Below are 11,226 nucleotides of genomic sequence, written 5' to 3' on the forward strand. Positions count from 1 at the left end.
AATGATTATCTTTTTAACAAATAATTCTACTTTTTAAATAGTTATGAACTCTATATTTTTCACTAAATTTTAACAATTTTATAATACTTCAAATTATTATATATTTTTCAATTACTTTATTTTAATATTTTTAAATACTTATACTCTCATATGTTCACCATTAACTTTATTATTTAATAAAAATAATATCTCCACTATATATACCTTATTACTACTCCTATTAAGAATTTATTTTTTCTAATATACGTGAATATTTCATATAACATCATAAAATGGAAAAAGATCATAAAATGGAAACGGAAGTAGTTCTCAATCAGCCAAACAAGGCAAACTAATTTGTATCTATAGGTGGACGTACTATATGACATTGGTACCCGTGTTTTTTTTAAAGAGTATCATTGACCTTTATTTTTGTTACCTTGTATTTTCTCCGTTCCACTATACTTGCTACATTTAACTTTTTACGCAATTTAATATGTTATTTTAATTATTTATATATTGAAATGTGCATATCTAAAAATTATAAAAAGTTAAATTTATGAAAATATGCGATTAGACATTCAAACAATATCTCACTTGCCTTACATATATGTCGTAACATATAAAATAAGCTTGAGTGATGAATAGTATCAATAATTGTAATGTAACTAGTATTTCAGAAGGGAGAAAGTATTCCACTATGTCAAACTTTGATCTCTTGTAACTTGTAACTTTGTAGATGCGGAGTGGACGACATTTATCGTCCTTTTTATTTTGTAATGGTAGTAACATTAGATTATTATTGTGATATTTTACTTATACAGGTTAATTTAGAATAATGAAAAAATTTAAAGTTGTTCACTTTACAAATAAAACTCTTCCAAATTTTTTATAAATTTACTTCAACATGTTGGTGTTACTTATTATTTTAGTTCTAGATCCGCCACTTTTTTATCATTCACATTTAGTATTAGAAAACACATTTTGTACAGACTATTTCATTAAAAAAAATTTCCAGGAAATTGCATTGCAAAATACATGTCAAACGTTGTGCCGTGTGGGATAAAACCCCATTACTCCCTGTTGATATGAATCGGAAAGTTCATTTCGTTTCTAGAAACTAAAGCAATGATTCCATCACTAATCACAAAATGATAAATGTATTAGTATATAATATATCTTAAGACTTCAATCATCAACTTAAGTCTTTGATTGAATTAGTTCCTTGACAAGGTATCATAAGCCAGCGTAACAAAATGGTTGAGACACCAGGATATTCATTTCAAAATTGTAAAAATTTAGGAAAGAATACAATTCGAGTGCAGTTTAAAGTTAGAATATCCTATAGGACGATGACGAGCTATCTCTCGTAAAATCGGAGCTCCACCATGAACTCCTTTTGCTTTGGTGAATACCAAGCAATGGCCTTTGCAGAGAGAAGTACATGTAAAGCATATTCAATTGCAAATACTGGATTCTCCATATTTACCTTCCAATTTTCATTCTTCAAATTAACAGCCAGTTCTGAATCAACTCTAAAACTGAAGGGTCCTGCAATCTGCAATTATGCACAGAACTATTATCACACAAATCACAGACTGCTGCCAGCATATTTCACGCTTAAAGGAATAGAGAAGCTAGCTGAATTTCGTAATTCACTTGTACCAAAAGAATAAAACTTCACTAACTATAAGAATATTATGCCAGGATTCACCCTAAAGCCTATACCATTTCATCCCGGTCTGTCACCTTCGTTTCACCTCTCCCTACATTCAAAACTGAAAAAAAAAAATCTATTTCGACTTTTCAAGGAATCTAAAGAAAAATACCACAATTATTCCATCAGTACAATTTTCACATACCCACAAAACCAACATAGACTTCAAATTTCTTACTAAGTATTAATGATATAAAAAAATAAATTTAGTTAAAATTTCCCAAATATTAAATGTCCTATCAATTCAAGACTACCCAAAAGAGAAATATTGATTGCACACCTGTTGCTGAAAAGATAGCATGGTTTTGGGGCAAACTGTTTGAACTGCTTCAAGGGATGGCTGTTTAGAATTGGAAATATTTTGGGCCACACATGCTGCAGCGGAAAAGAACTTGGAGGCAGAAGGTACATCTAATCGAGCATTGAGCCGCGTAAGATCAAAATACCGCTTCTGGAAGTTCCCATACTGAGCCGATAATGAGAACGATGCAAAAAGGTCCGCAAGGAAGGCTGATTTCTCTCTAGTTGCATAGAGATCAAAACGCGTATAATCCTTTGGTTGATCATCTATCGGCAGTCTCAGAGCATTTTCTCCAACTAATGTAGTCATAACTGCGCCTGTAAATTTGAGCAGAAGAGCACATACGCATGAATCATTTATAATGAATGCCAACCTAGTATGCATGTATACTGGGTCAAGATTGAAATATATATAAAAGCTACTACATTTGGTAGCAAAGAGCACATATTTGAAGGCTGCATGAAGTAACAAACCATGACTCACCTATAAGACATGTACCAGAAACATGAGAACTTGACAAGAACAAATCAAAAGGCAGAACCAATTTTAGCTTCTTTCCCTGACTTCTCCAAAATTCTACATTCTTCTTGAAGGAAATGGCACTTTTAAGATGAAGTCCAGGAAGCAGATTTGCAGGAACTTCATTGGTCTTATTACCTTCAGCTGGCGTTGCTGATCCTGAAATATGCTGCAATGACAAGTGATAGCCAGTACCAGAGTCAGAAGTGACGGATGCCAGATCAGCTGCAAGTGTAACTGGCACATCCCAATAATTTCCATGCTTGTCAATAAAAAGTCCAGGCCAAACTCTCTCTAATGTCAAGTTAAATCGAGGAAACTGCACAAAACAATGTACACAATATATCATTAGTAGTATAATCATGGGAATAAAATTTTTTGTGCTTTGAGATATGACAAAATGTCAACATGTTAGTCAGGTGAAGCAAGGCAAGTCCCTGTTGGAAGGTGAATCATTATAAGATATCTATGATCTTATAGCTACCTACTAAACAAGAAACTTAAAAAAAAAAAAAAAAAAAAAAAAAAAAAAAAAAAAAAAAAAAAACATAAAACTGAACTCCAGCAGCTCTACATGTTACCCAACAGGACAATAATAAGCAGTTGTGAGGAAATGGATAAACACAGAAGCAAAATGTCAAAAACAAAGAAATTAGAAAGATGAAAAAGAATAAAAAAAAAATTTTTAAAAAAAAGACCATTTTATCTAGAAAAATCACCAACATTTAGGTTTCACCTTAAAAGTTAGTATTTTCTTAGACTTTTAAACTCCCGTTACCACATGAACCCCAAATACACACACATATGCAACCAACAATTCAACGGGACAACATGAGCAAACAAGAAAAGAAATTTTCACAGAAGAAAAGAAAAGGTATTGTAAAAACATTGGCAGCTCAAAGATTGTATAGTACCATTGTTACTATACTTGATAAACCTTTTGCTTTCCTCTTCATACATTGGAAAAAAGAATTACAAAACGCAAAAGCCCCTATTTTGAATGGATTTCTTGTTGAATTCTTTCATATCAGCCAGATACATCATAAGAGCAGATAGAATTAAGGAATAGCTTTGCCCTTTGCACGAGTGATCCCCTCGAAGATAACAACTGGGGAATAATACATCATCCTATCCTCAAACTACTTACCATCACCCCACTTCTACTTTTGTTATTCAATCCTAACCCTCCCTCTCGCTCTCACTCCCATTCCCTCTCTCTCCAACAACGATAAAAGCACAATAACTCTTAAATCTTAAGAATGGGCTACAGATGTAGGGCTACAAAGCGACAGCAATTTAATGGGGAGAAAAAATAAAGTTATTTGTGGGACAAAATTAGTTACGATTTACCAAAACTAATTATATTTCAATGAAAATTGAAATTTTAAAACAATATCTAATATGCTTTGAAAAGAAAATAATTTTGCATCAATATTAGATGATTAATAATTGAAGTCAAATTATAGACATCAATAATTCAAAATTTGTGAAGACCAGGCACGTCGTATCATCCTACTGCCCATTTTTGTGCCCTCTACACTGGAAATCAACCCTACTCTAAGGTCAGAGCTGCCAGGATTGAGGAGGAGGTGAGATGGGGGGAGGGGGAGGGTGTAGAAAACAGATAGTGCATTTGTTTGGGGGACAGATGTAAAAAGTGAGGCAATACGTAGTATTTTCGGATGTGTGAATAAGATTGAGTTTCGCAAAAGGGAGCCAAAGTTGAAAAACCCAAGACATAGATGGTTGTTGCTGGCAATCTGGGCTAACAGTTTGCAATAGACACTAAAGGTTAGAAAGAAAATAGGGGTTCGTGTATTTTAAGTTGAGTGTGTTGTTTTTGCGAAAAGGGTTATTTGGCACAAGAGACAAAACTTTCCCCACAACAAAATGCATATAAATTCTTACATAAACAAGAAACCGTACTTAAGACAGCACCTATTTAAGCAAGGTTTTATTGGCAAAGGTTTCAAGTTCATGTCATCAAAGATAATAAAAAGATTATGAATCGAAGAATGACATTAAGAGCATAGTACAAAACCAAGGTTGCATTTATCACATCACCGTGACAAAAGGGGTTTCAAATATATCTAATTGATATTACCACCTATATTGTAAAGGTGCACAATCCATGTTTTAGGCATGTTCAAAGGATAGCTCATGATTTCGACAGATATTGCTGCACGACAACTGAATCATCCCCGTAGCTGCATCAACATGACCATTACCATAATTGCAACCGAAACCATAATTTTGCATTATGATTAAGAGGTAACACATTCAAACAGAAAAGGTTCTAAGAAAAATTCAACAAGAAAACATGAAAATGTCTGATTTTTATAAACTCGCTCAAGACGAGAGACAAAGAAGAGCACAAAGAAAGCATGTGGATCCCCTCCTTTTTCCCCTTCAAATATGATACAGAAACCAATAATCAGAAAGGGTCAACATACTAGCCTTATGTTCAAAAACGGCCTTCTTACGAGCAGTCTTTGAGTCACCACATGCCTCATACGCAAAAAGAAACGCATCATCAGATGGTGCCAGAAACTCGGAAGAAAAACCAAGCCCATAAAATGATTTCTCACATAGATTTCTTCCAATGACTTGCAGCCAAGAGGACCCAGAGAGGTCCTCTAATTTGGCTTTTCTGACAGAAGATACGAACTTTTGCAAGTTGAACTGACCCAACAAAGTGGTAAACCTGCATATCTTTGGCACAAGTACTAATTAGATTGCAGTTTTAAACAGGAAACAAACAATAATACGCATCACTTATGCTAATTGACAGTAAAAAAAACAATATGTTAAAATCCCTTCCCTTCTATCCATTTTGCAACCCTGACCGAAATCAAATTTTTGCACTATGTCTATATCTACATGCATAATTGCAAAAAGGCTCTAATTAAACCATCAATGAATTGTTTTTTTAAAACCAATAGCAGTCTTAGGAGCTCAAACCCAAATCCCAATTCAAGTACAATATTCAAGATATTTTCTGAAAAATCATCATAAAGCTTGAAAGTTTAATACTATTACTTCCTAAGTACTTAAAACATTAAGCAGCTCTATTAGAAAAATTTGTACGGTGGCAACCACAAGTTATAGTGAGCCAAATCTTCATCAATGGGGAGAAAGAAGAAAACTACAAACTCTTCAAATAAAAAAGAAGGATGAGAGACCTACAACTCAACCTAAAACTCGAGTTGTGACTGCTGCAGCTACATGCCAATAACTGTGAGTTTTGGGTCTGTACTCTGTCATGGACTCATAGTAGACCAATTTCTCTTCTAATAAAAAAGAAGGATGAGATACGTACAGGTCTACAGGTCAACCTAAAACTCGAGTTGTGACTGCTGCAGCTACATGCCAATAACTGTGGAATTTGGGTCTGTCATGGACTCATAGTAGATCGATTTGAACTCCTTTGGTTCATTCAAGTATAGAGGAACTTCCTGAGAATGATTTGAAGACTATTGAGCCACATCGAAAAGATTGTATGCCTAAATGAAACCAGCATCCAATGGATCAGTAACACAAAGTATGACGGGGCAAAGCATAGAGGATTTGAATGACATTATAGTTAGGCCTTTCAGATGACCTTCAAACACAATTGTGCGGATGCAAATTGTAGTCAATGCATGGAATCAAGTTCATGGTCTCTCTACCATTAAAGTTCATGAATTTCACACTTAATTTATTAAAAGAACAGGGGACTCTAGTTAAGCCAACTTTTCTTCTTCTGTTGAGTCTTCTAAACCAAGGAACTACTTTTATTTATCAGTTGCAATGATTCCAATTTTACAGAAAAAGCAAAATCATCAAGTTTTGTTGCTTTATGATGTGATCAAGCTTGTGTTTCTTTTAGACTAACTTAGAGAAAATAGCTCGAAAAACAGAAGAATTCTATACTTTGAAATGTGATAGGAGATTATAGAGATTATCCCATCACTGCACCACAGCTACTATATATATAGTTGCTAGGATAATATTTTAGTTTCTAAGCCTCCTGAACACACAGCTCATGGTAGGTATTTTGTGATTAAAACCCGTATCTATCAATGAAAGAAATGAGGTGTTAGATTGTGGGCCTCACACTCTCTTTGGGAACCGATAATCCTTAAGATACTCACAAATGTGATTGCAACTACCACTATCCATTGACACATTTTCAATTAATCAAGGCCACATGTCAATAACCCATTACAAAATTCTCTAAATTTTAATAATACAAACTCAAACTCAAAACTCAATTCAACCCTAATTAGGCTAATCTCTGTTTTCAATTCGAAGGAAGAAATGCTCAAGGTGATCCCCTTGTTTACCATACTTGCCTTTGCATCATGGGGGTAAAGACTCTAAACAGTAGAATTGCTAGTGTACTAGTTCCATTATATGCAAACGACACCACTACACATAAAATGAGAATCACATTTACTATGCTACTCATAGAGATGGAATTAAACAAAAATCGTCTAGTCAAACTTTCATCACCGGCTTGAAAAGAAAGAAACTAGGTCAATAGGTTATTTTTGATAAGATCCTCCGTATTCTTCCATTGGAAAAGTTAGTCATAAAAACCAATGTTGAAGTCAATATGTAAGAGAAACAAACCTATTGTTGCCACAATAAAACAAGGCATACGGGGAGCAAGAAGGAGTCAAAGGTGGTTTCTTAGGACCACCACACTGTTATAGTGATTACTCGACTTCAAATAAATGGTCCATCTTCATAACATCATGAATGTCAGATGAGTGCCGCAAACAACACATTGGGCACTGGCAAATTGGATGGAAATAATAATGAAGTATAGGGTTAGTTACATGAACAAGAGAAGGCAATGAAAAATCCCAAACATATCCTAAGCAATGAGCATAAAAGTGAATGTACATAAGCACATTGATGTCAACCTTCAACATGAAGCTCAAATGAGCCAGAGAGTTTTGGAGGCTTGGAGCGTAAGACCTCCTAATTCTAATTCTTATTTTACTTGACGAATGATGAGCATGCGTGCTTGGAATGTCAGATTACTTAATGGTCCTTTTAAAAAACGAAACTTATTTCTTATTAAAAAAATGTATGATCTAAAATAACTTATGTCATCAATGTATATTATGTAAGAAAAAATTTAGTAATACTTTAATCATCAATGATCGGAATGGTAGAATTTGGACTATGAAGGAGAAACAAAGAAAAAAAATATAGGGGTTAGAGTGTTTAAAGTATTTATAAGTATTAATGGAAGAGAAATAGAGAGTGGCTTTAACATAAAATATGTATGGAGGCTAGGGTTGATTAAGATTTAGAAAGTTGGCAATTGTTTTAATATTTATATTTAAAAGATGGATACGTCTTTGTTATGTTAAGTTTAAGATACTTTTTGAAACGCTATTATTGTACAACTTCTCAATATCGATTCTAAAAGCCTTTTTTTTTTCCAAAAACAATTTCCTTAAAAGCTATTTTACCAAACATCAAAAATAGCTTAAATCAATCTATAAGTTAAATATGATTACAAAAGCTAAAAGATAAAAGCTACCCTCAATGCTAAATACTAAACATAACTCGAGTCAAGAGTTACTTCTTTACTATGATTGACCTTCCTATTATTACGAGTTGGTGATACCGCAAAGACATTGAAAAAGCTCTCCATAGTATCGACGATGAGAAAGATCTAAGAGTATATTGTCATATAAGGCTAGGCAAGTGATTGCAAATGATGTATCAAATCCCTAAAAGTGTTTCAGCTACCTATAACAAGCATAAGGCTATTCAATTATACACTCATCAGTGGTTACCCATAGAGCTAGTATATCAACACTAGTTAAGGACTTCAGGCTTATTGCTTAGTCATTGCTTACTGCATCATGCTCTACAAATTGGTTGCTAAGATTTGAACTTTCTAAACTTCAATTTGTCATTTGCGAGGTTGAAATTTCTAATAATATCTTAATGGTTGTTGAGCATATAAAGGATTACAATAGGAAGATCAAATCTCTTAGGTATGTGGTAAAAATAATCTTCAAAAAGCTTATGACTCTGTAGAGTTTTTCAGAAAGCTATGTTGGCTGATATCAAGTGCATAAATGCTTGTGACTACATATGTATCAATGGCACCCCTAATGTTCCATTTCCCGCTCAAAAAGGTCTCTGAGAAGAATAGATATCATCTCCATATTAGTTTGCAATATGCATGGAATATTCATCTAGAAATTTGCAAACTCATGCTGGTATCCTACCCATTTAATCCTTGCTAATGACTGTCTCTTGTTTTCCATAGTTGTGTTTTACTTACAAAAATTAATGGTTGCTTCTAAAAATTGTTCTCGAGCTTCTAAATCTAGAGCAAACCTTGAGAAGTATAGCATGTTTTTTCCTTGTCTCTTTTCTAAATTAAATTCCTTTTATATGCAATTGTAGGTTGTTAAGAATTACCAATGAATCACGCATTGAAGCACTAAGTCAGAGCTCTAAACCGTATATTCTCAAACAAATTATCGTTAATATTTCAATATTAAAATTAATTGCTTCTTTGAGGAATCGTTTAATCGAAATCGCCTTCCACTTTATCTCTTCTTAGTCAAAAACCATATGAGAATTAACACCTATGCCACTCAAACGTAGGTAGATGCGGATAATATCCTAGCATAAATCTCCACAAAATCATCAAGACAAAGTGATTCAGATGCACAGACAGTCCTAAAATTGGACAATTCAAGGATCTAAAAGAAATAATTTAGCGTAACATGAAAAGATCAAGAAACAATTATCTAAAAAGCAATTGAAAGTTCAAAACTGCAACCACCTGGAACGATAATTTGAAGCAAAAGAACAAATAAATTACGCCATTGAAAAGAAAGTACTCATAAAAGTATAATTCCATTTAGTACAAAAAATTAGGTAAATATAAACAAGAAATGAACATTACCAGTCATTGCCAGAGGGAATAGTGAGAGCACGCTGGATAGAGAAACCATTTGAAGCAGAAAAGGAAGGAACGAAAGGGGCAGCCATGAATCTCTGGATGAAATCAAGCTGTATTCCTCTGGAAAGAGTGGTACCCCTAGATAAACCCAAAGGAAGGGAGGCATAGTTGGGTAAAGGACGAGCAATTCCATCAATGGTTACGGGGGTTGATACGTCTACTTCCCAGAACCCTCCTCCATCCATTACCCATCTTAGTTTGTTCATTTTTTTGAGAAGAATTTGGGGTGAAGAAGCTAAAAAGTTTTTGGTGAGAGAAGATAACAACAATACTTAATTAGTATGGACTAACCTTAAACGCAAATTATGTAATGAGGTTACATGTCATTAATTTTTATTCGATTGGTCTAATATATTATTTAGTTATTTATATTTTTAGTTTAAGGTGAAATGGGTTAATTGTGTACCTATCTTATGATAATACGATTTTATAGAAGACAAGTTAAACCTTAAAATGTGCAAATATAATAAGTTTATTATTCACAGTAAACTACAATTAAGTACAATAGTCATTAACTAATACTTTTTTAAAAAAGATAGTGCATATTATTTTAGGGTATTATATTCATCGCCACCTTTTTTATTTTATCGTCATGCCTACCTTAATAAAATGACGAAAATACCCTTGGACTTAAATTTGTTTAACACACTTAAATCTCACTTAATAACACTATTATCACTTTAAAAACATTAAATTAAAAGTTTAAACGTAATCCCGAACATTTTTATCGCGACCCTATATATATTGAATTTCCAGTAGCGCCCCAGCATAATATACGAACTCAAACACGGTAATGTCACTCTAAAAACGTTCTCTGAGTTTAAACAAGCTAAAAGTTAGACACGATTTACAATGGCTAACGAAAGCGACTATGAATCAGATTGGGCACATACTTTAATCGATTCGAATGTAGTCGGTGCAAATTTATGATTGTAGGAAGTAGTCGTAAACCAGGAGAAAGACTTTGGACGGTGAGGGTGTGTCCTGGAGAAAGACATAACCACCCATTTTTAGTGTACAGAGATGGACATGTAAGGGCAAATAGGTTGATATTCGGCAGCACATACGTGATCTTAGTGCAACCGGCATGCAACCTGCCTTTATCATGACTTCAATTAGAAAAATTTTTCCTGAGTTTTTGCTAGTATGAATCAGATATATAATGTTAGACAATCAATAAGGACAGAAAAGATGGAGGGTAGGACTCCCCTTCAACACTGTCTTTATATGGCCATAGAGCATAATTACGTGGTTTGGACAGACTTGGGTAGTGAAGGGGAATTGAGTAGATTATTAGTTGCAAATCCTACCTCCATCCAGATGATACGTACGTGGCCGTATGTTGTGTTGATAGATACAACGTACAAAACCAACAAACAAAAGTGGCCGCTGTGTGAAGTTATTGGAATGACGCCAACCAATCACAACTGCTTGGTTGCGTTTTGTTTGATGCGAGATGAGGCGGCTGTGTCATATTCGTGGGTGTTGCAGGGATTGAGAGATATTTTTGGCACAACTCAGACTCCTAGCGTCATTGTAACTGATCGAGACGAGGGTTTATTTGCAGCTATTCGTGATGTCTTCCCAGGTAAAAAGATTTTGTTGATTAATTAGTGTCGTTCTATTTATTAAATATGTTTTAATTACGTTCAATGTTGTTTTTATTGTAGATGTACGACATTTGTTATGCGTATGGCATATTGCCAATGACGTAGAGAACATGGT

At 34.0% G+C, this 11,226-nt stretch overlaps 1 protein-coding gene across 1 annotated transcript; it reads right to left on the reverse strand.

The window, feature by feature from the left end:
* Nucleotides 1-1,131: 1,131 nt before the first annotated feature.
* Nucleotides 1,132-9,793, reverse strand: LOC130806286 (protein TRIGALACTOSYLDIACYLGLYCEROL 4, chloroplastic). The gene is made up of 5 exons (XM_057671297.1): nucleotides 9,445-9,793; nucleotides 4,974-5,220; nucleotides 2,481-2,835; nucleotides 1,977-2,314; nucleotides 1,132-1,537 (listed from the first exon to the last, which is right to left on the reverse strand). The coding sequence occupies exons 1-5, from the start codon at nucleotides 9,705-9,707 to the stop codon at nucleotides 1,340-1,342; spliced, it is 1,401 nt and encodes a 466-aa protein (XP_057527280.1). The 5' UTR covers nucleotides 9,708-9,793; the 3' UTR covers nucleotides 1,132-1,339.
* Between the last annotated feature and the right edge of the window lie 1,433 nt (nucleotides 9,794-11,226).

The sequence above is a fragment of the Amaranthus tricolor genome, chromosome 2 (assembly GCF_026212465.1).
Source record: "Amaranthus tricolor cultivar Red isolate AtriRed21 chromosome 2, ASM2621246v1, whole genome shotgun sequence".
Lineage (NCBI taxonomy): Eukaryota > Viridiplantae > Streptophyta > Magnoliopsida > Caryophyllales > Amaranthaceae > Amaranthus > Amaranthus tricolor.